Raw genomic sequence first — 27,504 nt, forward strand, 5'->3', positions numbered from 1 at the left:
CATCTCATGGATTTGGTTCTAATTTTAATTAATTTTCATTCACTCTTCTGCAAACATCATTTATTACATGTAAATTACATATCTTTGAGTGGAAATTTAGAACATTTTATAGGCTTTGGCCATCTAGGAAATCTCTGTGATCTAGTTAATATATTATATGTAAATTATATATTAATATATGTCTGGTTAATATATTCTCACATTCATGTCAGATCTCAAGTGAGACAGAATTTGTGTGGACATAGATGAAGGTTTTGTAGTTTGACCCAATAATAAAGCAAAAGAAAGAACTCCAGTCGGCATGTTCAGATTGGTCAAGAATCTTTTTACACAGTTTAATACTCTGTGAAAACAAAATGAAGAAATTAGAATTATCTTGTGACATAATTTTCCACTCTTACAGCCTGAATCTCCTTTTACTCTAGATAGTCTAATCAAGGCATTCAGTTGATACCTTTGTCCAACTGAAAACCAAGTTGTTCTATATCACAGCCTAGCAATCTCAAATACATTGGATAATTCTTTCTGCATAATATACGCATCTATTACTGAAACAGGACTTTTAGCATACAAGTATTTCTTGTAATGTTGTCCAGTTTAACTTGATGTGTGCATTATATAATAGGACAGACAGTCTGTAGAAGATGTTTCATCAGGAAATTCCTTCTCCTTTGGACACTCTTCTTCCCGGAAGGAGCGATTTGTTCAGTCTGTATGCTCCAATGCAAGTACATTTGGGCTTCAAGTGTGTATTGAGAGGAAGAGCGTACATGCAGCATTTATCAAAAATGTGCCTCTTTACTACTTAGTTGGAGAACATGCCCTTAGAATGAGCTTCAAGCCAGGTAAATACAATTGTGCACAAAAAGAAAGTGGTGGGTGGGTGGATGGGTGGGGATGTGTGCATATATTTATTTATTTATTTATTTATGTGTATATATATATATTTATGTATATATATAGTATCTTATCTATATAGTGGCCTGGACAACCATTTCCCAGCTTTCCCAGCAGGTGGCCATGTGGCGCAATACCTCTCTGTATGGCCAGCATCAAGCAGAGTTGATCTGTACCTGCAGAGCGTGTCTGATGCATCCTGAATCATTAGATTTGGGATGTAAGCAAAGAGCAATTGGACATGGGCAGCAGATCTGATGCAGAGTCCTGTAGCTACATTTTAAAAACCCAGACTCTTAAAGGGAATTATGGATTAACCTTGTCAGGATCTAGTTCTTAATGTCTTAATCCATGATCATAAAAAGCAAAAGCACAGCAGGCCACTGAATCTAGGTCTCCTAAGTATCAGGCCTAACCATTGGGCCTTTCTTTGCAAATCAAGAGTAAACCTCAGTTCCTTTCTAGTGCCTGATTCACTCACCCATAGTGTTATCTGGTTAAGCAATCCAATTCACAATTCACTTGACATAAATCTTAAAAAGATCATTCTGTTTATGGACGTGAAAAGAACCTATTATTATGCTAACATTGTAAAATTCGCTTGTTGCCAGTTATTTAGCTATTTAGCTATTACTGAAATATTTTTTAAAAGTTACTCAACACACACACACATATATATATATATATATATATGGTGAAGAATGTCTGAATAAATCATAGCAAAATTTGGTTTATTTTATTATTCAGTTGCTACTACTAACAGTGATACTAATTGTTGTGTGATTTCAGTTTACACAGAGGCACCTATTGAAAAAATACAAGTCTCAATTCAAGCTGGGCACCAAGCTCCTGCAAAAATGATACGTTTAGTAACATTTGACGATCCAGAGACACAAGCATCTTCCAGCAAAGAGGCAGTCAAAAGAGTGAAGAAAATCCTTGATGAAACTGTTGATGACCAGGTACTGCTGTAAAAATCCACTTCTAGATTTATGGGAAGCAATACACAAAGCTTGGTTATTTATACTTACTTTGCCTATTTATATTTACTTTAACCTCATTAATTTAGATGGTAAACAAAAGTTGGAAAATAAAGACAGGCTTTTGGGTACACAATTCTTTCTGCAGGTCTTTTGATTAAATTAATATCTTTTGGCATAGATGTGGTGAAGGGTTGGTTTTGTAATTTTCTCTGAAGATCTCTTGCATGGTTATGTAAGACCCCAAATAGACATTGTGTGTCCAGAAGGTAGTCTGTACCACCCAGCTACTGCAACGTAGCAAAGAGGTGTGACACTGACCTATACAACTTGTTCTGAGATAGTAATGATAGTGCTATAGCTATGACTAACATAGAGTTACAAGTAATTATATGACCAAGTTTCTACACATTTATTATTACACAAGGGTAGTGTTCTATTTATGTGTGTTTTTAACACGTCATTATGTATTAGCCTCATTGTGGTGTATTGCAAGAATCCTATCTCAGGTACACATCTTGTCTTCTAAGGCAGCAGAGAGGTTCATAGCCCTCTATATCTGATTTTACGTAAAGCCTTCTGTAGGGACACAGAAACAAAATAAATATATATGTATACCTTTTTTTTTTTTTCTATTGGTGTTGACTAGGGAATAAGAAAATCCAGAAGCTCCTCATCCAGTGCCAGCAGCACCAGTGGAAGTGCTGAAAGTACAAAGAGCAGCCCATCCAGCAGCAACTCTGACAACAGAGCATCACAAGGAGGGACCCAGATAAATCTGAAAGCAAGACAGTATAAAGCCAAAGAAAAGAAATTCTACCCCTTTGGGGACAGCAGCAGCAGTAGCAGCAGCAGCAGCAGCAGTAGCAGCAGCAGTAGCAGAAGCAGCAGCAGCAGTAGCAAAGACAGTAGTAGCAGCAGTAGCAAGAGCAGTAGTAGCAACAGCAGCAAGGGGAGCAGCAGCAGTAGCAGCAAAGCGTCTGGTATAAGGCATCAGGCTAAGAAGCAGTCCAAGACCACATCATTTCCACATGCCAGTGCTGCTGAAGGAGAAAGAAGTGTCCGTGAGCAGAAACAGAAAACGCAGAGTAGCAGCAGCAGCAGAAGCTCCAGCACTGGTACCACCAGCAGCAGTGAAAGCACTGGTGTTTCCTATCATCACAGCAAATATGACAGACAAGGTGAAACGAAACATGACAAGTCCCAATTTAACAGTCACAGTAGTTACGACTTATCTACCGAATGGGTAAAATTTTCTATTACTTTGACTTCTACTAGGAGGTGATCCTCACTGAGCTATGTGTAATAATTTATTTTGGAATTTTCCAGGAAAGTCACCTGCCAAAAGTATACCGGCTCCGCTTCAGGTCTGCTCACAACCATTGGGTATGTACCTTATTCAATCACACATTCCCATGGTGGCCATAATTGATACGATCAAGCATAGTACTGAAGCACTTTATTTGGTTCATTTTACTTGTTCATTCCATATTGTCCAATAATATCATTGACAAAATAAGTAGGTTTATTAACAAAATACCAACTATTGCCCTACATCCTTCTATTGCAGCACTAACAGCCCTCAGTTTTTCAGTCAGGATACCTTTGGGCTAGATTCATTACAGTACAGCCAAGACAGCTAACAGAGACCATGGGATAATTATAAAGTGGTAGGACCTTGCAATAGGAATGACTGTTTCCACAGTTTTTAAGCAATCACAGCAGAAAGGCAAAATCATTGTGTATGTGGATGGAATCAGAAAGCAGGTTCAGTATGTATTATGGCACAGAGGTATTTTAAGTCTGTGTTAGAAGGATGATAATGTGGCTTTTGTAAGTGTTACCTGCTTATGAAAAAGAAAATGATTTACGTTTTTTTTAATTAAATGGTAATCTCTTTTTATTTCTTTAAAAAAAAAAAAAAAACACACACACGTTTGAACACTTGTTAAGTGTCAGTTTTATTTTGCCTGGCATTAGATCTAGACAATGTGATGTTGCAATTTGCAATCAGTGTCTACATGGCCTTCCTATAAGCTGAAAGGTACAGGTACCTCAGATCCACATCCCTACCCAACGTACTTCATGTTTGCTTTATAATAGTAAAAGTCACACGCTAGCTATGTCTGAATTGTCTTTACAGGGAGGTTGAGAGCTCTGATTTTGATGTCTGAAATATAAAACTAGAGACCAAACCATACCTTATTAACCTACTTTTGCTTCATAGCATCCAGAACAGAAGAGATCCAGCAGCTCATCATCAGCCTCCTCGGAGTCAGGAAGCAGCCACAGCAACAGCAGCAGCAGCAGTGACAGCAGCAACAGGAGAAGTCACACAGGTGGCACCAGCAGCAGCAGCAGCAGCAGCCACCACCACGGGGTAACAGCTGGGCACAGCTCAAGAAGAAGCCACATGAGCAGAGGAGTCAGCATTCACCATAACCATGATTCCAGCCTGACTCACGAGGTAGTATCTTTACTGTACAGTCAAGCTTTGCTAACTGCTGATCAGAAGCTATAGACGTGGTTGCACTCTAATGAGCTGAAGTAGGCAGGACCAGGAAGTAGTCAAGTTTGTAAATTGAAAGTGCACTGAGATTTCTTTTCCTTTGTAAACATTTTTTCCAAATTCCTTTCGTCTTGGGGTTTTGATTACATTTTCTTTAATTTCTAAAGCCATTAGCTCTATGTGAAAACCTGGATTTGGAAATGATAAAAAAAAAATAAAGGGAGTGAGATTATAAAGGGGAAATATATTTTTTCTACCTAAGCAAAAATGCAAATTAGGAGGAAGTAAATAAGTATAACTTAAAGCTTCTGTTTTAAACCTCCTAATTATTAGCCTCCTAATTATTTTCAGATGTAGACTAGAGGGCATGAGTGCATGCTGAGAATAACTAAAATCAGAATACCCATGATCATTACTGATTGAGAAATATAAAGTCCTATTAAGCACTGTTCATCTTTATTTTTAGTATACAGTCAGTATTCTGTAATTGTATTAAGGAAATGTATCTACTTATCATAACAGCACAAGTAGCCTTGCAAATGCTGGCAATGTATCTGGGAACTCTGCTACTACAAAGGATTTCAGAATAATCAACTTGTTTGAAGGAACTGTTGTATAGTAAAATAGATTGTGAATGTGTATAACACTATGAAGATACCTAGCATACAGTAGGCAGCTATTTAGAGTATTGCAATAATGTGCAAAATCTTAAGTATAAAAAGATAATTTGGAAGATCTTGGATTCTTTATCAAAGAAAACACTTCTTTGTAAATTCTTGGTGTTAATGAAATCATTAAGACTGAAACCAAAATTATTCTTAAGTATTGAGGATATTGACAGACGCACCATAAACTAAATGAATGATGAGGAATGCTTTCTGCTACCAGCATACATAAATTGGACTGCAGGCTCTCTAGTGAATACAGTGAAATACTTAAGCACAGATGGTTGGGGGTTGTTTTTCAGCGCAACTTCCTGGGAGACGTAATTCCACCTGGCATTACGATTGTGGCACAGGCAGTAAGGAGTGACAACAGAAATCAAGGTTATCAAGCTACAGCATATGTTCGTTCTGATGCTGCCAAAGTTGATGTGCAACTAGTTGTGGTTCAGCTGGCTGAAACCAATTGGAAAGCATGTGCTGATGCTGTAATACTACCTCTGAAAGCACAGGTAAGTACACAGGCAGCTTTGCCAAATGAGACATTTGAAAAGCCCACACTTTTTTAAATAAGCCCAGAGCACTTGCTGATTAGGAGGTCCAAGGAGGGAAAACATACATATTTTGAAATATATTTCACTTTTGTGAAATTTCAGAGAACATCCATTCCTTTCACCATCCTTTTGAATTAAAAAAAAAAAAAAAAAGAAAAAGTTTCAAAATCTGTCAAAAAATGTTGATTTTCAAGATACATCAAAATATTACCTGTAGTATTTTAGAAAATATTTTAAAAGTTTGAAAAAATTACTGCTTCATTACTATCTATTTATTTGTTCCAATACGAGTTTGCCTGTCTGGGAATGGCTGGCTCCATAATTCACTTCAGAAGATTCATCACTCAAAGGCATTCCATTTTTTAGGATTTATGTGAAATAATAGAAAAAAATAAGGTTAAATAATGGGCTATTATTAAGAGAGTATAGGTTAAACTACACGTCTTTCCATTTTTTTTCCTTTTTTTTTTTCCCTACCCCTCCTTGTGCTGTGCTTCCCAAGCCCCTTTCTAGGAAACAGGTCTTTGGATAACAGTTTATAAACCTTTGCTTTTTGCAGCAACAATTAACTAATTCAACCTGATATTTCAGCATCGAATAAGTAGGGTGACGTTAAGTATTGGGGAAGGCTAATAGAAATTTTAGTGCAGACTTCTACCAGAAAGAAAAAAAAAAAAAAAAAAAAAAAAAAAAGATTATTAAATTACCAAGTTTAAGGAAATCTTTTGAAATTATGGCAAATCTGAGCCTATTTAGAGTGAAAACAAGACTTAGGAACATAAAGAATCAATGCAAAGTTTCATAAAAGAAGAAAAACTTGTATTTTGAAAGGAGCAAACATGCTTCCATGATTCTTTTCTGAAATTTTGGTGTCTGTTTTCCTGTTTGTAAAGGCTAGACTGAGATGGGGCAAGGAATGCCGGGACTACAGGATAGCAGCCATGGCTACCACAGGCCAACTGGCAAGGAAGCCAGCCATGCAGCTGAAGGTGCAGTGGGGAAATCTTCCATCCTGGATAAAAAAGACAAGCACAACGTATGTAATTTGTTCTTTCCTAAGTTTTTGTGTTTCTTTTTCTACACTAGTTCGTTTTATAAAAGCACTGATTGAAACAGTTCAATGGTACAAAAGTATTTTGTGAATATGTTCTAGTTCCCCCTCATGTTTCATGTTAACAGATATCCCTCAAATACTTTAAAACTTGACATGCTTAATTTCATTTTCCTTATTAAATGATTTGATATTCAATTCAAAATGGCTCATGGCTTTGAAATGTCCAATTCAGTCTCAAAAATTAAAAATAATAATAATTTTAACAAAGGTTTAAATGATCAAAATAAAAACAACGTCTTTCTTCTGGATAGAATCAACCATTTAATTTGATCCAAAGTATGGTTTCTTTAATTGTCCCATTGTTTCCCTGATTTTACAGAAATGCCAATAATCTTCATCCTTCAATGTCTGTTTTCGCTCTTGGAGCTGAGTTTGTCACATCTTATTTCTCTCCAGATTCATGCAATACGTTCCTGGTGCAGCACTCATGTTGGGCTTCTCAGAGGCACATCAGAGAAATCCATCTCATGAATTTATAGCAAGGGCAGCTGCAACTTCTCCACGAACAATTGATACAGTAATTAAAGTTCCTGGGGTATGTGTCAATTTTATTTTTTTTCCTTACCTTGAATGGATTTTCAACTAATAACATTTTGATGCTTATATAAAGGGCAGGAAAAAAAAAAAAAAAAAAAAAAAAAAAGAGAGAGAGAAAAGGTGACCCCTACCCTTTCAGAAAAGCTGCTACATACCTAACTACATTGGTCTTGAAATACACGTTCCTTGATTTTGTACTGCTTTGGTGCAATGTAGCAACAAGCAGAAGTTGAAAATCAAACTCTGTAGTGAAATACTTTATTTCCATGCTGAGAGTAGTGGTTAGACCCAAATTGCCTCAAATATGACTGCTTTGCACTCACAGCTTTATTCATTTCACGCAGCATGACTAGTTCTGTGGGATGTATAGGGGCCTCAGAGCAGATAATGGAGGCCTTGAGAACATCTTGCACTCTGCTGCAACAATGTGCAGCATCTAATTATGTTTGTGCTTGAGTCCCACAGCTGCAGTGACCACACTTGATGAGACAGGTCTGAGCAAGTTACAGCAGCCACAAATTCTACTCTGCTTAAACTAAACTGAAACATTTAGTTAAAATCTCAGAGCAGCTTGCACAGGCTGGATCTGCAGAATCCCACTGATCAATTGGTCCTTGTCCACAAAATCTCTGTGCACCGCTTTGACAGTTTTCCCCTATATATCTGTGGTAAATTAATAACAGTTAGCTATTCATAAACAGAGAAATTACTATGTCTTTAACCTTCTGTGGTGCTTTAGTATTGCAGGATCTTTATTATGCAATAATAAAGAAGTAGGCACATTAGGCATCAAGTTGATTGTCCTGGTAAATGTATTTTGTATCTACAGTAGGGAATCTTACCATTATGGCACATCGTGCCACTTTTCAACCTGTATTGGATGCTGTTTACTTTTCCAGACTAATCCATCAAACTATTACTTAAAATGCTAACTTTTTAAGAATGTGCTTTATTATCACTTAAACTTCATCTGTATTTCATACTTTCCAATGTTCTTAACAATTTTTCATAAAAGTGAGGAAGTGAGACAGGAAGAGGAGACAATCGTTCCTCAGAAAAAGCCTGAAGTTTGGATGAATCCTGTAGAGACTAACACAACAGCAACTGTATAAGTACATCTTCAAGATAATTTTTTTTCATTAGGAGTTTTTTTTGTTTCTTTGTTTGCAGTGATGTCATGAGTACTATGGTTCAATTTATCTTAATGTTATTTCGTTTCTACTTTTTCAGGTAACGCTCTACTATCAGGGACTCCGAATGCCATTCACTTTGCCCTTAGGGCCATCTTCATCTTATAACACTCAAGATATCACTGCCTGGAATGTCTTTCCTGAAATAGCTTCACAGATAGCACAAGAAGATCAATGTAAATATTGCAGATATGCTTGTCTTGTGAATAAGCAATGTTTGTAGATCCATCCTCTGCTATGATTTGGACTTGTCTTTCTTTGTAGTGGTCTTCTAGGGAAGATTAGTGTCTCTAACTCTACTTTCTCAACAGCTCATTCCATCACTTAGAATCACATTTATTGGCAGGTGAATGAAGAGACTTCACATTGAAGTAAATCTTCAGAGTTCAGGAATCATTCCTGTCTGCAAGCTGTAGAGATTGTCTTTGGCACCTTCTTAGAAGGTGCCATCTCTTCATCAAGAGGCATCAGTTTATGGGTACAAGACAGATCATGAATTTTCTGCCCTGTTTGTTTTCTTCAAAAAGGATTCATATGAGCTTTAAACGATTGGTATCTAACACTTCTGCAGGAAACATGAACTATTTTTTGTCATCATTACTATGTCTAATTTCTCAAGAATTTGGTATGTTTTAATCACTGCTAGCCTGAGGATTTTTTTTTAGTATGTCATTAAAATCAATACTAATATAACCTACATCTGTTAGCTATTTGTTGGTGTTACAGACTCTGGAAACATTGAAAGCTTCTGCCAAGGAGATGTTCAAGTTTCTTTTTTTTTTTTTTTTTTTGCTGGGTAGTGCCAATCAGAGGCAGCCTTCAGTACTTTTCAGCATTATGCATGCCATTGTCATATCTGTCATTTCTTTACCGGTTTTGTTTTGTAGCTACATGTGAAATCAGCGGGGGAAATTTCAAAACGTTTGATCATATGAGCCATACATATTCTTTCAATAAAAGCTGCAACCTGATAGTGGCCCAAGACTGTACTGAACACCCAAGATTCATCATTACTACAAGAAAGGTTGATCCCCAGTCTTTCTCAAGAGAGGTTCACATAAATACAAGCTCAGCGTAAGTGTGATTTATCCTGAAGTTGCAAGAATTAAATACAAAACTTCAGGAAGTTAGTCTGGAGATGGGAAATGTCTCACTCTTAGGTGAAACTAGTTTCCAGAAGGATATCTGGGGAAAGATGGGATTTCCAGGAGGAATCCTGATCTGAGACTCTGTTTTAGTTGCCCTTTTCTTTGGTTACACAGTCACCATCTGATAACCTGCTCCATAAAACCCCATGCTGTCTTTTCTTTAAAGGTTGAATCTCAACACCCAAAGTCCCAATCAATTTTGCATTTAAAAATGAAAGCAGCTCAGTCATTCTTTCAAAATCCAGGTGTTTTTCACATTTTAAATTAACCATTAGCTTTTTTTTTTTCCCCCCTCAAGCAACATCACAATCTGTCCTGCAGCAAATTCATCTCTCCTTGTGGCATGCAATGAAGAATCAGTACTATTACACAGTGGAGATTCTGAATATGAAAAAGGTAAACTGTGATACTCACCTTTCTTGGTCTGATTTAGAAACTAAATATCTTCAAGACTGTGCTTTTACAAATTTCACAGAAGAAACACAATCTTAAGAAAATACAAGTGGGATTAATTTGAAGAAAAACTAGAGACTTTCTTAATATTTCTATTCATTTATAATCCTGTGTTTTCCATAGAAGATGCAGTCTTACTTTTCCTCAGTATAACTGAAGGGTAAATAACCCCATTTCTTAAATATATAGTATGTCCAGGCTTGTACTTGTTTTCTCTCTCACAAAATAAAACAAAACAGACATTCCGACTGCAGCAGAACAATGACCTGCTGATGTGTCAATGAGTGTGAAGGAAAAGACATTCTAACTTATTTTGTGCTACTCAGTTCCTCCATTAATTTAAAATTCAACACATCACCTTATGATGATTTACTATCTTTTTACAGGTAATATTAAAATTTATAAAAATGGAGCAACAGTTATTGTGGAAGCTCCAACACATGGACTGAAGAATGTAACTTTTGATGGAATGATCCTTAAGGTATGGGGCTTTTTTTCCAAGGTTACTACTTTCTTTCCATGTAGTGCCTTGGCAATATAACAGACAAGCACTTCAGTATTCACTACAAAGGTGTGTTATTTTATAGGTTACTGTTGCTGCATGGATGAGAGGAAAGACCTGTGGAGTTTGTGGAAATAATGACAGAGAAAAGCACAATGAACTCCTAATGCCAAATCATAAGCTGGCACACAGCTCTTCTGCTTTTGTTCATTCATGGGTATTACTAGAAGAAACCTGTTCTGGTGGTGAGTAGATCTAAAAATATTTTATACTTGGGGAGAATACAATTTCAGTTTTCTTCTGCCAATAACTGGAAAGGATTAAAAAAAAAAAAAAAAGGCAGTATATATCTTTTACTTTAAAAAAGACAATCGCAATATATAATCATTGTAACTTCATTAACAACTGTTTAAAACAGTACCTATGAGCACAGCAAATATACAATACAGCAAAAGCATTTGTATCATGTGCAGTTCAATGTTAAATAATTGATTCTACTATAGTTTCTTAGACTGAGTAGCTTTTTTCCTGGAGAGGAAAAATCAGACCTAATCTTGCCTCAGCTGAAATCAGTGTGATTTTCGTCACTGAGACAAGGCAGTTTCGTCTGTTATCTGTAGACTTTATTTAAAAAAACATGTTACATGCTATGAATGCCATAGGTCAAATTTTAAGATTATGTAAATTTTCAGAGTGCTCAAAATTTCATTTTTGTTCTGCATCATCCAAGGGTGCAATTTCAGGGAAATATTTAGAAATACTCCTAAAGTAAGAATTTCCTCTCACATGGAGCTGGAAGAATAATGATGGTCTCCCATAACATCAATACAGTTTTGTTCCACAGGTCTCCACTTACCTTCGACCTGAAACAACTTTACTGAAGTTAATGGTTGTTTTCTCCTTGACTTCGTTGGCAGTAGAATTGTACTTATCTGTATGTCAGAAAACAGAGTCATAGCTTGGATTCTGTTAAGTTACATTATGCCTTTCTAGTGAGATAATTGCAGCATTATAAAAATCATCCAATACAAAAATTATCCTTGATGTTATTATATAAATGCTGCCATTTTTTTATCCATTCACAACAGTTGACATTTTTCCTAATGCAATGAAGTAGCCATTGTGCTTGTAGTATCTATTCTTAATAGCTTTCAGACATGAGAGGTTATTTTCTGTGTATTATGTAGTTCTAAAAAACTGGATATACATGATTCCATTTGGGTTATATTGTGCAATTACATTTTAAAAATAGCTCCCCTTTCAGAATCTTTCTTCTATCCCCCAACTTATTATCATCCTATCTTGATAACCTCGCTACTGTGAAAATGGTTTGTCAGGGACCTGTGTTTTAATAAAAGCTGAAGAGAAAATATGGACCTTTATTATTGCAAGGATCGATTGGGATTTATTTCTACAATTTTAACTAACTTTCCTTTTCCTCTTAGGGTGCAAACTGCAGCGCAGTTATGTGAAGCTGAATCGAAATCCTACTATTGATGGAGAGGAGTCTACATGCTATTCTGTTGACCCAGTACTGAAATGTATGAAAGACTGTACTCCAATAGAAAAAACTTCGGTTAAGGTTGGCTTCCACTGTTTCCCAAAAGGTATGATATTTTTCTCTTTCTGTGTCACATACTGTAGGAGCTCTGACAGAGTACTCAAAAGAAAAAAAAAAAAAAAAAACACAACACAGCCACGCACAAACCTGTATTGCTCCAGCTCCCCTCTGAGCTGCTGTTTTTAATCCCATTAGTATTTGCTATAACCACTGACAGCACTGGCTAGCTAAAAGCTAGTTTAGGCGATGGCAGGTAGCATCATCTGAGAAAAACGTCTGAGGTGGTAAAAAGGGCAGCAGAGATCAATATTTTTTTTTTCCACATTTTCAGGATCTCCATAAAGTTGTGATAAGCAACAGTAAGTCTTTTTATGCACATTACAGCCTGCAATTTTGTGTAGACCAGGGCAAGCAAGGCAATTGAAAGTCAGTCAAGTAGTGTGACATGACTGCTGTGATTAGGCTGCCATGCTATGCCACTGTGCAATACATCAGCAAAAAACACATTGCTGAAATGTTCTCTAGATTGTTCCAAAAAATGGTTTGTTTTTGAAGGTATTTTATACAGACATACTTGTGCCCCAGATTTTTTAAAATATTGAGCCTTTTTCTTCTTTCACTTATACGAATTTGTCAAGGATGCAACGCATCATCTAGCACAGATTTGCAGTACAGTTATACAAGTTTGAGAGGAGAATCCAGCCTTGAATGTATACATATTTCTGGTGCATTCTTTCCTAAATCTTTTAATTAATTAATAGATCACATAGTGTATAGGTACTGTACGCTAATATTTTCTAATAGCTCTATGAGAAGAGAATAGATGCCAGATGCATCCTTTTATGAAAAGACACCTCAAAAAAAAAAAAAAAAAAAAAAAAAAAAGCCTTCCAAAATCTTGTCATATCTATGTTTCACAGATTTCTTTTGTGTGTCCAAGTCTTTATCTCTCAAATGTCATCACCCCAGGCCACTCACTGCCTCAGAATATTAGGTTGTAATAAAGCTGTCTTATTCTCTCACAAAAATGTGTTAGAAAAGAGGAAAATCAGAGAAGGAAAAAAAATGTTAGTTGTCTCAGCCACTGCTGTTTTTACAGCAACTGCAGGCTTCTCTGGTTCATTTACTGAACCAGAGGCTGGGAAGTGTGCTAGCAGCACTCCTAATCAAGGACTTTTTTATTTATTTATCTGGAAGAGGAGAAGGAGGAAGGGAAAAGATGCCATTTGAGGTTTTTTTTAGCAAGATGACTGCTTTTCCTCAGGCTAGGGCTCAATAGGAATACAAGGCCAGCCCTTAAAACTGGCCTTTTTCTTTCTTTGACATGGAGAAGCAACAAAAAGAAAATCCCCATCTTTCCCAAGATGTGAATATGTATTTGCATACACAGGACAAAAACCTTTTCTCAGCTCTTTATATGAGAATTCAGACTTGATAGTCTGCTATCTCAAAAGACAGGGACTCTTTCACTGTCACAATTGACAGAAGGATAAAATGAAGTTCAAGGGTGCAAAATTGCCTGTTGTCCTCGAATCAGTGAGCCTATAGTCTTAGGATCCTGACTGAGGCTGATTTCATTCCATGTCTAAATCTGTATACCAGTTTACATCTCAAACCTGCCACAAGTCCTACCTATATGGATGATAGTTACTCAGCCATGATCCAGTTAGCCCAGGGAACTGTTTCCTACATAGATATGAATATAGACAGACCCACAGAGTACCCTCAGGCATAACAAGAATCAAAGTATGTAAAAAACAGACCTTAGACTTTCATAGCAGATCTCATTTCATAGCTTGAAAATATTATGCATTTTTTAAAAAGCATCTCAAGCACGTTTCTGGGAAATATTAAATTTCAAAGTAGTTATGGAAAAGAAAAAAAAAGAAAACCTACCATGCTTCAGGTTGGACAGTAATTCACCCAAGGAAGGTATGAGCATTTCAGGAGATCAGTAAGTGACCAGGAGATCAAAAAGTGACCCAAACCCAGCAATATCAGATTTCCCTGTAATAAGAGATGGTATGTTAAAAATATATTGATCAACTGAGGGATAAAACAAATAGAAGTAAAATTATGAAAGCTTTACCCACTCTGATTATGCAAACTTAATCTAAATGGATGTTCTAATATTCTTCCAGCTGCAATGATAAACCTCCAACTATCTAAGAATATTTATTGGGAGGATGAATATTATCATTCTATTTAGATTATTTCAGCATTAAAGGATATGGCTTATTCAAGCTGCTGTTGATAAAGCAGTGTAGTAAGGTTAATACTGCAACTGACAATGCTCTGTCAGATTTCACAATATATGGGAAACTTTAATTAGAAGTTTATGAACCTCTGAAAATTCTCCAAAGGGCTTACCCTTCAAGATGAACTTCGACAAATAATCAGCTGAAATATGCAGTGATATGCAGCAATAACATAAAAAGAGATTGCTGATGTATATTGGTATGAGGTGGTCTTACTTTGAAAGTGGCTACCTCCTCCAGCACTTTTACTGGCTTCTGCCTGTTGTCATTGTGCTTCATGAAACGTTATTCATTTTGTTTTTAGGGAAGTATTATAGTAATTATATCATGGATGAAAATCCTGCTCCAAGTCAATGAGTCAGTTAGATGTCAGTTGTGGGGGCAGGCTTTCATTCTTTACTTGATGAGGGAGTTGGCAGCCATCAAAACAGTATTTCCATGAAATGTGTTAATTTGCTTGATGTTCGTTAACAATGGCTTTGCTCTTCTGACAGATACTGCTGTAAGCCTGCTGGAATGGCAGAGAAGCAGTGATAAGAAATCTGCATCTGAGGATGTTGTAGAGTCTGTGGATGCAGACATTGATTGTACCTGCACTGGCGACTGTAGTTAAGCTAAATTCCTTAGTGTTGTGCTATAGACGTATTACAGAAATAATTGAATACCTGGTCAGGTAAGAAGGAATGTAATAGTTGTAGTAAAATATTAAGAAATGTGCTTGAAGAAAGTAAGCTTACTGCATTGCATCCGAAGTCAAATGCATTATGTACAGTCTGCACTGCTTAATAAATATGTTGTTCATTAAATAAGTCTTCGTGTGTACTCTGTCTTTATTTGTCCCTATCAACAAAACAATCAGACCAACTATAATATTATCCAGAAATTCTGCTTCTTTTTATCTGAAATATAATTACAGCAGTCCTCTCTTAAAATTATGTTCACTAGGTGATGAAATGAAAACATGATTACGGCTACTGCTAACATTCCATTGTGTAGAGAATTTCATATTTAGCATACTAAAGACACAGTAAGCATTTGTTTTCTTTTATGTTTTATGGTAAAAAGCAAAGTCTGTTCTTGGAACCATTCTGCAAAAAATACATTTTACTCCCAGCAAGACCATTAGCCTTAGTACATTCTACAAAGGAATGAATTGGACTGCTAGACTCCCACTGTAGCTTTCCAGAGAGCTATAGTGTGTGACACAGTCCCCATTTTGATTTAAATTTCAATGGATGTGCTGTTACCTCATGAGCTAAAAGTATGAATAGGATTTTTTTTTTCTTTTTTTTGGTTTACCATTTCCTATTGTGTATCTATGAAAATGATGCTTTCAAAAACTTCAGGGAACAATAACACATAAGGTAGTATTCCAAATACCCCCCAAAATAATATATATATTAAAAAAATGTAAGATCAATAGCATCATAAAGCTAAAATAAAGCAAAGAGGGACAGTCAGACTGTGTTTAACTAGTGGAGTGTCAGTCTGCTAGCTCTCACTAGGCCTATGCAGAAAGGCAATTCCCTCCCACCCTGGGGAGCAAGATTAGGTGGCACCTTCACACCCCCTATGACAACACAATATTACCTTGAACACAAATCAGCTGTGCGGTGAGCTGTGATGTGCTCCATAACAGGCAGTAGCTGCTAGCACACTCTTCCAAGAGAAGCCTTAGCATGGGCAAGGTAGCGCTGAACCCAAATGCTGCCAGGAAGCTGTCATTAAAGAAAATACTTTTCCTAACTAAAAACCTGAGCTATCAGAAAGAGGAGGACTGAAGACTAAATAGCTGAACAATTACAGAATAACATTTTTCTGTGCTTTTTGTTCAAGAGCAGAAACACGAGTAAAGTAGTACTCCTCTTGCTATCTCTCACTGCAACTTGAAACTAGCTTGAAATTAAGCAAGATGCAGTTTTTCCTCAGCGTACTGAGTACTCTCCCAGCCTCCTGAGGATAAGCAGCAGTTCAGGGATAGAGAGGGCACAAGAGAGCTACCTGGCCCTTCCCCTTCACTCAGGCTTTACTTAGTCTACACATTGTGTTTGAGAGCCTTCACACATACTGGGGCTTTATTCAGATAGCCAGTTCTCTCTATTCAACAGCTTTTTTTGTTGTCAAGCATGTTCAAACTCACTCAGACCAATAGCATGAGCTCTTGCACTGTGCTTTTATTTGTAATTTTTCCTGTACAAATTCCCTGTACAAAAGCTTTGTTTTGCTAACTAACTCATCAGAATTGCTATACTGGGGAAAAAAAAAAAAAAAAAAAAAAAAAAAAAAAAAGGTAGCTGCAAACAAGAAGAGTGATAAAGAATACTACATTCCACTTTTCTTTAAAATCACACTAATATTACACCTTGAGAGGCCTTTTCTTTCTGGTATTGTTTTCACTGTGACTTATGGGAGATTTTGCCATTGACTTTCATAGGATCAGACTGGAGTCTGCCGCCTTTAATCCAACACCTTTCCTTTTAATCCACTTGTTTACAAAAGAGAAACTTTTGCTAGTCAACCACTTCAGATAAGACAAAGGCAGTGTAGAAATGTAGTGAGGGAAGAAAAATTAACTTTCATGCTCAACTACTAGAATAGGAATTTAGCAGCAGCAAAGAGCCATTAGTAAGTGAAGTAATTCTGCTTGCAATAAAACACAGAAGCATGACACTAATTAACAATGATCAAGCTGGGATATACAGTACCAAAAATACAAGCAACTCATAAAGGCAAATGCCTTCTCCTGGAAACAATTTACAAACTGTTGAACTCACTGGAAAAAAAAAAAAAAAAAAAAAAATCAAGGCCTGATCAATGGCCTTAAATTAACCTCTTTTACAATGATGATATATAATACATCCTGTACAGTTTTAAAAACCACTGAGCATGCTAGGTAAGGTCTGTCCCTGGCAAAGCACCACTTTGGCTCCTGCACTGAGAAGAAGGCATCTCCAGTGTCTCAGCAGTTAAAAGGAGCCACCAGAGTGGCTTCACATCTCTTCCTGCTGATGGCAGAAAAACATGCTAAAACCACACACATGTGCCTCTCCCCCAGCAGAAGCTTCTCAGTTAGCACTTCCACTGGCTGTGCTATTAATAGACAACAAAGCCCCCACCAGCAGGATGCTGCCTGCTGTGGCTTGAGTCCATCAATCCTAAGGAAACACCTGTTCATACACTCTCCCAGACACAAAGAAGGAAAGACAAAAATGTCCCCTATGGCAGACCTTGGCCAAGGAATCTGTGCCTCATCACCCTACCAGTAACACAGCCAGGTTTGGGTGCAGGGTCAGACAGAGGGGAAGCATTCACTAGCAAAACCTATGCACACACCTGGGCTGTCCAGGGCATGGGGTAGATGCAGCTCCTCCTGTTTCCATCTCTAAGGGGCAGCGTTCATCTCTGTCTGGTTCCTGTTCATTGGCGCCCTCTTGCCGAGGCAGCTGAATACCTGTGACTGACTCCATTGATGTTGCAGCTGTAAAATCCAAATATAATGAAAGTTAGTAAAGCCAGAGGTTGGCACCAGGCACAGCAAAGCAAAACATTGACAATCACCCCATCGTGCCAACAGAATTAAGAACATTAACAGTACAAGTGTGAAAAAGCTCTTCTGGAGTTTCTTATGCACCACATAGACATTTCCAACTCATCTGGGAGGATATGCAGAGTCCATATTTAAACCTCACTTAGAAATCATGCTTGTCCTATCTTATAATGCAGTTACATAGCCAACCAAGTATTAAAATGTATATTTCACAGGCTGAGCTTTTATACACTCTACTTTTCATTCCTAGTACTTCTAAATGATACGCATTAATGAACTTTGAACTTTACCGTAGTAAACAAGGAAAACAAGCCTAGAAATATATATGCACTCTGGTATTGCTTAAAAAAAGAGTGCCATAAAAAAAGATACAGGTCTAAGCATAGGCAAGGCTTGAGTCCTAATTCTGCCTATACAGCTCTGTAATGTGATTTTGGATGAGGCTGGGGATTTCCGTGCCTCATTTTCTGCATCAGAAGGATATGACTACTTACCTACCTGATGGAGTCAGAAATGCATATGAATTTATAGTCCCATATGCCTTTTGCAAGTTCTTCAGTGATTCTACAGATGAAAAGTAAATTTTTCCACTAGATCTCATAACCACATGAGTATATTTTATTGTTAGGTTATTTTATTGCTAGGTTGAAGGTTTTCATTTTCAGATTCATCCAATTGTAAAATAACTATACATTCACTAAAAATATATATATATATATATATATATATATATATATATATATATATATACACACTTAATTTGTTCATGGTCAGCTTTGGTTAAACCTTAGTGGATTATTCATAAAAGCCTAGAATCGGATCCTGCTATTACAGTAAGATAGGCAAAAAACTGTTGGAGACACAGTCTTTTGTATCCTAGACAAAGGCAACAAACCTTTTGTCCATCAGACCAGGCTCTTTTGATTCACTAATTTTAAATGACACAGTGACTCTCAGGAAAGCTGTCGTTGTGCCCTGGAGAAAGGATCTGCAGTATGAGAGGAAAAGATAAAACTTAATATCAGACCCCTCCTGGAAACAAAATGCCTGCTCCCCAGTATGACCAACAAAAAAGAAAAAATAACTTGTACAATTCCAACCCCACTGAAGTCAATGGTTAAACTCAACAGATCCAGGCTTTTACTCAGCACGTTTAAATGAGTTATTAAATGAACTTCAGTTGTCCCTAAAAATAAATGTACTGTGTGGATCTAAGTGTAGCTGATGAATAAGAAACCTCGGGAATCCAGCATATAGGATAGTTAGAGCTAAAACCAGAGACAGCACAGAAGGTTGCAGGAGAGTAGCTATTAGCGGTTGGTCTGTATGTTGAATCTCAAGGTCTCTCATGCCATCTACAGGTTTATTTGTTTACTAGCAGCAGTTTAAATCTCTCTTCAGGTTTATTTATAGGTCTGATACATTCCAGGAAGTTTTATATAAATTCTAATCAAGGTTTGAGGTAGTGTTTCTTTTCCCACTAACCTCCACACTTGATTACTATGTGTTTTTGGTTTTGTTTTTGTTTTTTCCTGTGAGTACATTACAATTCTGTACCTTTCTGAGCATCATTTCACATTGTCTCTGGAGGAAAAAGACATTACCTAAGACATTCTCATTTCTGTTATTGCTGGGTAGGCAGTAATTATATTGCAAGCAGGGCTGGGAGAACAGTTTACTAGAAAATCCAAAGATGTTCAAAAAGAGTACTTACGGTCCTTCTTCAACCAGTCTGAAAGGCTGTTATTTTGATACCTCAAAATGTTTTAATGCACAAAAAGACATCTGTTTTTTCTGCTTTTTCCCTTGTGGTTCACTTAGCTGTAATTCACATTGAGCACTTATACGTCCTAATATTATTAAGTTTATTTTCAGATGAATTTGGGGAAGAAATTATATACACATATAGACAGATCTGATCACAGCACTTCCCTTCATTATCTGTAGCCTGTTTCTTCCACCACCTGAGTTTTCTTTCCCCATTTATCACTGCACACTGGCCTGTTCAGCTTCTCTATGGAGGACAAATGTGGGCATCCCAGCATCCCTTCATCAAACCTGCAGAAACAACCCCTGAGCCAGGGCGAAGAAGGCAGCTCTGTATCTGTGCACCCAGACTGGAAGCTATTCAGGCAGCTTTAAAATTCAGATTGTACCCTATGTTAAAACATCAGCTTGTGGAAGCCTTCAGAGTTCTACAGACTTTCTCTCTCTTTTCTCACTGTTTTCCTTCTCTGTTACCTTTCAGTCATCTATGACTACAAACCAGGCCAGGGACATGTGTGACACAGTCATTGTAAAGTGAGGTTTTAATGTTAGGGAAAGGATGGAGTTCAGAGCCCATAAGGAGCCTGAACATCCAAAACCTCTGTAGATTACCCTGAACTACTCCAATTGCCATCTGCCTAATTGAGGCTAAATGAAACCAAAATTCTTCACAGTAGCAGCTAACTGAGACTCATCAGGATGCGCATAAGTCAGCTTTGGTCCTGTTATTAGATAGCCACGTTCTCTGTTGTATTTGGCTTTGCCTTAATACAGATTGTGATACTTTGAAGAATAATCAGATACCATGAAGACCTGAGTCCTGCATGAACTCTGCAAGGGTTACCATAACAAACAATGCTAAATTAGGGTGCTGAAATAATGACCCATGGTCTTTTGCCACATCCTTGTTTTATCTCACTGGAGAAATGGATCACAGGCTCTTTTAGTTCTGAAGCTTCAGAGCACTTTCATGATTCCTAAAATCTTCTTGGTAATGAAATGAATTTCAAAATACAGTAAGTGGTGAGAAATGCATGAAATGTTGTGACTAGCACCTCTCAAACTGATCTCCATTTTTTTTTGTTTGCACATTATTTTGTCCATATATCATCTTAATCTTTGCAAGTTGAAGTAACCCAGTGTTATTTACAGACATTACATAAAGCAATGTTTAAGTGCCTTGTTTAGCAACAGTCATATCTGTCTCTTGTGTGGTTGAAAATTTACTCTAGCAAGAGACGTTTTGATGCTTTGTTTTCTCATCAGCTGATAAAAAGATAATTACATCAAAAGAAACACAACGAAGAAATTGAGCTGAATAAGCTAACACTAGAATTCAACAGATTCCTGCTTACATGATCCAAACAAAACTATTAATGTTCAAAATATGTTCATGACCACGAGACTTTGCAGATGGTATACATATTAGACTCACTATGAGCATAAGAGATTGATGCAAACTCAGGCTAGGGCTGGAACAAGCAATAAAATGCTTACCTTACCAAGACACTAACCTCTTTATATTACTTCAGACTCACTGCAGATATCTTGATATCTCTGAATGCTGTTTCACCATTAAACTCTGTAATGCAGCTGTACCGCTTCCATTTGATCCCAATCTGGACATCCTTATAGCATGCTTCATAGTGCTCCAATTGTCTCTTATGATTACCTGTATCACATGATCTAACTTTCATTTGTCTGAATCCAGTGTTCAATCTACGTCTCATATCTCAGGTGACTGTTCAACCCATTCAATCCTTGTAAGAAAGTAAGTGGAAACCACTGTTGTATCACTGACTGAGTGTAATCACAGATACTGTTTTTTGTAGGTCTCACTGACACAGATTAAAGGTGCTGAGGGAAGACATCTAGTGTGAGGCTCCTCATCTGCCCTTCGTGAGACAGGGCTAAGCCCTGTAGCTATTCCAACACTTCTGAGCAGATACAAGGATGCTCTTTAGGGTGCTGGAGAGCTGCACAAGTTGTGAAAATTAGACACTTATAGGCCTTGCTACTTACAGGTACAGGAGAAAGCATTTAGGATTTCAGTCTAACCACCCACATTACATCCAGGTTTTTTTTATTTTCCTTTGTGAAGCTGGGCATCAGTCAATCCTAGTGCTTCACATTGGAAAATTCTGATGTGACCAAACTGAAAGGCTCTGGAGGCATTAATTGGTGACCTTGCCTGACAGACCAAAATAAATCTGGCAGGCAGGTTGCCCCCTTTGCCAAGTCCTTAGATCCCCAGCTGCAACTGTACAGATTACATAGCTCCCAGGGCCAGGTAAGGATGCCAGCTCCCATCCAGCTAAGAGCCAGCTCCTGCACGTTGCCTCCTGCCTTCAGCTTGGCTCTGCAAGCTCCTAAGCATGCCCAGGGCCAGCTGGTTAGCACCAGGCAGACAGGGAACCTGGCACTCTCTCCACCTTTTGGCCAGCTGGTAGATTGACAAAATGGATTGCTCCACTCATGAGAAATGCTGGGATGCTGATGTCCCCCTCCTGCGCAGAAGGAGAGGCAGCATGACGAGCCCAAACCCCTGGGACAGAATTCCCTTGTGCAGAGAGCAGGAGTCTCTCTCTGTCTCAGCCTCTTCACTTGTGCTGGGGACCAAGAGTGAAGTGTTATGGGGCTGCTTCATCTATATTTGTGAAAGGATCTGAAGCCCAAAGTACTATTTCTTATATAATTCTGCATGACATTACATTATCTCATTACACGTAGGCACTGACTAGATGAGTTTAGCCACCAGTGGAGGCAAAGCTCATTGTTTTGTGGGATATTCAGTCCTCCTAAACCTGCACCTCTACATGAATAAACACCATAAACACCTAGAAAGAAAATCCTGGCCTAGCCAGTACTGATTTATATGGTTTCTCATCTCTTTTAAAAATTCTACCACCAATTCTAAGGCTAAATCTTTTATGGTGCAAAGGTTTAAACGTCACCTTCACTCACCCATGCTGTACATTTTCAGCACTCCAGTGGAGTGGTTGAAATGTGCACATTTTTGTTCCTCTTGAATTCCCTGCCTTACCGTTAGTATCTTTATGGACAACATTCAGAGAAAGTCCTTGCTTAAAAGCCACATTTTAAGATTTTGTTTGTTGTTAATATATAAATGCAACTGATCCATTTTGAGATCCCATCTACAAGAAGGGCCGGAGGGCAGACCCGGGAAATTACAGGCCTGTCAGTTTGACCTCAGTGCCAGGGAAGCTCATGGAGCAGATCCTCCTGAGAGTCATCACGCAGCACTTGCAGGGCAAGCAGGCGATCAGGCCCAGTCAGCATGGGTTTATGAAAGGCAGATCCTGCTTGACGAACCTGATCTCCTTCTATGGCAAAGTGACGCGCTGGATGGACGAGGGAAAGGCTGTGGATGTGGTCTACCTTGACTTCAGCAAGGCTTTTGACACCGTCTCCCACAGCATTCTCCTCAAGAAACTGGCTGCTCTTGGCTTGGACTGGCCCACGCTTCGTTGGGTTAGAAACTGGCTGGATAGCCGGGCCCAAAGAGTCGTGGTGAATGGAGCCAAGTCCAGTTGGAGGCCAGTCACTAGTGGCGTCCCCCAGGGCTCGGTGCTGGGGCCGGTCCTCTTTAATATCTTCATCGATGATCTGGACGAGGGCACTGAGTGCACCCTCAGTAAGTTCGCAGATGACACCAAGTTAGGTGCGTGTGTCGATCTGCTTGAGGGTAGAAAAGCTCTGCAGGAGGATCTGGATAGGCTGCACCGATGGGCTGAGGTCAACTGCATGAAGTTCAACAAGGCCAAGTGCCGGGTCCTGCACCTGGGGCGCAATAACCCCAAGCAGAGCTACAGGCTGGGAGATGAGTGGTTGGAGAGCTGCCAGGCAGAGAAGGACCTGGGAGTGATGGTGGATAGTCGGCTGAATATGAACCAGCAGTGTGCTGAGGTGGCCAAGAAGGCCAACGGCATCCTGGCTTGTATCAGAAACAGTGTGGCCAGCAGGGCTAGAGAGGTGATCGTCCCCCTGTACTCAGCTCTGGTGAGGTCGCACCTCGAGTACTGTGTTCAGTTTTGGGCCCCTCGCTACAAGAAGGACGTCAAGGTGCTTGAGCGGGTGCAGAGAAGGGCAATGAAGCTGGTGAGGGGCCTGGAGAACAAGTCCTACGAGGAGCGGCTGAGGGAGCTGGGCTTGTTCAGCCTGGAGAAAAGGAGGCTCAGGGGCAACCTTATGGCTCTTTATAGGTACCTCAAGGGAGGCTGTAGCGAGGTGGGGGTTGGCCTGTTCTCCCACGTGCCTGGTGACAGGACGAGGGGGAATGGGCTTAAGTTGAGCCAGGGGAGTTTTAGGTTAGATGTTAGGAAGAACTTCTTTACTGAAAGGGTTGTGAGGCATTGGAACAGGCTGCCCAGGGAAGTGGTGGAGTCACCATCCCTGGGAGTCTTCAAAAGACGTTTAGATGTAGAGCTTAGGGATATGGTTTAGTGGGGACTGCTAGCGTTAGGTCAGAGGTTGGACTCGATGATCTTGAGGTCTCTTCCAACCTAGAAATTCTGTGATTCTGTGAGATCATTTGACCAGGACAGTATGACTGAACTGCCACATCTATATTGGCAATATAAATTTTTTTTTTCCTAATTGTGTCCACCCCCCTGCCACAATTCCAGTAATCAAGTTCTCCTTTAACTGCAGCTCTGCTTCAAGCACTACTAGCTGCAAACATAGCTGTATTTAGCAAAAAAGGGAAAGAAAGGGAAAGGGAAAAGGGAACAGGGAACACTACTTTTTTAAAAACCAACTGCTACAAGTCATTGGGTGTGTTTGAAATACAGATGAAGTGGGATCACCACCAGTCAGCCCCCTCAGGAAGATACCTGATAATTTCCCCATTACGTCATTCTTGAATTTCATTCTTTTCCTCAATATTTACATTAACACCACTGAACTCATTGCACTTCACCATTGTCCTCTATATCAGCATGTGCTCTATGGAAAAAAAAAATGTAAAAAATAATGTTTCTTCTGCTGCAGAAATGTTGGTAGATCATTTAAAACAGTGTATGCGAAACAAAATATGTGGCATAGTTCGCCATATTAATCCATTGACTCAAGTCTGAAAACTGCAATAATTTCTCTGAATGACAGACTGAGAGGTTGCTTACTTGGTTATCACATAGCAATTTCACAGCTACTGGGTTTCATTACCCCCTTCCCTTCCCAAAAGATTTTCTTCATATGAAAAGACCTTTCAATTTTAGTCCTACTTTAAGGTCTTCCGTTTGCCTGAATTCTTGAACATTCTATTTGTAGGACTTCTTTTTCTTGTTAACCAGAAAACAGGTTCATAATGAAAGGGCTGCATAATCAAGTGTGTTTCAACTAGCTGAACGTATTCCTACAGCAAAACCCCAGGAAACTGAATTGCAACCCCCTCCCCTCCCCCCAGCTCTTACCAACTGCCGTTGGCCTTATCTTCCATATAAGAGACTTGGTGGTCTTCTCTCTCCTCTTCCTTGGTGCAGCAAGGAAAGTAGGCTTATTCACACTTCGCTCTAACCTCTAGGTGAGAAAAAGTCTTCCCTGTACATGGGAGGCTCACAGTAAAGGCTGATAAATAATCTGAACCATGAATTAAAGAGTAAAATGAAATCCATTACCTATGCTCTCTGCAGAGCGCCCGTCTTGCACGGGCTCCTGGGGGTCCAGAGTTAGCAAACTGTGTACCACTAGAGGGCAAACTTGACCAAGACATTTTAAAAAAGAAATTTCTGTACATTTACAATCGATTTCAATTATGGCTTATTGTATGAGAAGACGTTTTGTCTGCCTGTACCTTTAGAGAAGATATAGTAATTGTCACAAACCTTGTATCTGACACACTGAAAGTATTCACAGTTGCACCTGTGCCAAAACACATTGCCACTTCATTACGTGTGGCCCTAAATATTTTATAAATATGCAAGTTAAACCTTCTTCTCAGATAGTAAAGTAAGATCTGACATACATCTTGATAAGAGTCAAACCACATAAAAACAAACTAGATATGTAATGATTTTGAAATATATATTCATAGTAACCCATCAAAATATTGCCAGAAAATTGTTGGGGATCTCCTATTAAAGAAGTGATAAAATGAAAAATCTACACTGTTTTTATAAGTCACTAGCCTGGTTTTCATCTCATTCTGAGTGAGAATGTTGGCAGGTCGAGCCTGGTTACAATGGTTTCAGAGTCTGTTTCTGGAGCTAGTTGTTATCACATAATATGGGCAGTTAGCTATTCAACATTAGGATACTGGAGGTAGGTTTTAGTGCAGTAAAATGAAAGAAAGGAAGTAAAAAACATAAAAAATGCATAGGGAATAACTAAAGATGTAATTCACACTACTAAGAGGATGTGTTTTTTTTTTGTTTTTTTTTTTTTTTTTAATTTCTTGAAAGGTTTGTGCAGGTGATTCTCCTAATGGAAAGAAATTACAGTTTTGGAAAGATCCTGCTGCCTTTTAAACTGCAGAATTGGTATCAAAGCTGAGAAGTGGGCGAGTCTGTTCTCCCTTAATGTGTAAGCAAGGCAATATTTTTCATCAAAGGGAGGTCCAGCATCACAACTGCAATGAGATGCAATTCCACGGATGTCTCTGGAGTTACATCTGCTTGTGGTGGCAGTAAATGTGACCCCCCAGTGTCAGGATTTTATAAAGATTATGCCAGCAAACACATAAAATACCAAGAGCTACAGGAAATTTTCAGCATTTTCCTTCAGCTCCTCAGAAGGGAAGTTGTCAAAGTAGCTGTCTGCTAAACATATCATCTGCCTTACTATAGAAAGAAGGATGTCAACACTGCATGTCAAATCCAACTCTGAGATGTATTTTTTAATGGGCAGGATCTGACTTAGACAGATCCCAAATCTCTCTGCAATTACCTGCATCTGTAGGAAAGGCACAAAAGGATTTATCTTAAAGAGCTCTCAAACTATTTTCCAGTCTGCTTTTTTGTGACAGAAGCAAAGTAAAAATCTTAGGAAAATATTTTCAGGGGCATTGTTTAAGGACATCACAAGTTTTAGTTGCTCCCATACCTTCACACCAACAATAGTGCCACTCAGGGGCAAGAGGGGTGAAGACTTCAGCCAAAGATAGCTTACCCTCACCCACCACCTCTCCTGGAGGTCTGGCCACCTTTCTCCTGTGAGCTCTAGCCCTCTGTCAGTGCTCACTTGCCATGACACAAGATGGTTTTCCAGAAAGAGACTATTCAGTAGAATAACCACCAGAACTATTCCACTATTACTATAGCCTTTGCAAAAAGCGTTTGGGATGATGCAATGTGAACTGAAATGAATGTTTATCCTTAAGCCAGGGCCCCTTCAAACATATGCTGGGAAGGAGGCAGGGGGAGCTGCACAGAAATACAAGTACGTTAATACATAAAGCTGGACATTTTCAAGGAATTTCATTTGCACCAGAGTAACCTGTCAAACATGTAGCACATCCCCCAACATGTACAGCAAGGGATCTGCGAGGGATCTGGGAAGGGAAGTTATGGAAGCCAATGCTCACATTTACAAAAGCGTCAATTAAATTAATTCATTCCAGCATGGACTATCACCTTTCCCTGTTGGACTTCCTACTCAAAAAATATTCCAAACACAAGCAATAACGTGACCTAAAACCTAAACTCTGAGATAAGAAGTGCTCTAGCTTCCAGGCATCCTCCCTGCAAGCAAAGGGAAGTCACACCAGCCAGGTGTGATAGTCATCGTGTTACATAGCCGGTTTCTCAGGTTCATTTTTCACATCCCACTGCAGATGGTCACTTCAGAGCTGTATCCAGCCCATATAGCT

General features: G+C 38.7%; 1 protein-coding gene across 1 annotated transcript in view; it reads left to right on the plus strand.

Moving 5' to 3' along the window:
- LOC309880618 (vitellogenin-1-like) overlaps positions 1-14,978 on the plus strand; it is a gene marked incomplete at both ends in the record, with an annotated part of 42,493 nt that extends 27,515 nt beyond the window's left edge. Inside the window, 15 exons of the mRNA XM_082765733.1 lie at positions 626-845; positions 1,687-1,859; positions 2,527-3,123; positions 3,207-3,263; positions 4,105-4,344; positions 5,354-5,560; positions 6,496-6,638; positions 7,113-7,251; positions 8,484-8,619; positions 9,331-9,517; positions 9,890-9,987; positions 10,431-10,525; positions 10,632-10,791; positions 11,992-12,153; positions 14,860-14,978. Of these exons, the coding sequence (XP_082621859.1) occupies positions 626-845; positions 1,687-1,859; positions 2,527-3,123; positions 3,207-3,263; positions 4,105-4,344; positions 5,354-5,560; positions 6,496-6,638; positions 7,113-7,251; positions 8,484-8,619; positions 9,331-9,517; positions 9,890-9,987; positions 10,431-10,525; positions 10,632-10,791; positions 11,992-12,153; positions 14,860-14,978 (2,733 nt within the window). The remainder of the gene's footprint in view (positions 1-625; positions 846-1,686; positions 1,860-2,526; positions 3,124-3,206; positions 3,264-4,104; positions 4,345-5,353; positions 5,561-6,495; positions 6,639-7,112; positions 7,252-8,483; positions 8,620-9,330; positions 9,518-9,889; positions 9,988-10,430; positions 10,526-10,631; positions 10,792-11,991; positions 12,154-14,859) is intronic.
- Between the last annotated feature and the right edge of the window lie 12,526 nt (positions 14,979-27,504).

Source organism: Aythya marila, assembly GCF_965140915.1.
Source record: "Aythya marila genome assembly, chromosome: 8".
NCBI classification, from domain to species: Eukaryota; Metazoa; Chordata; class Aves; order Anseriformes; family Anatidae; genus Aythya; species Aythya marila.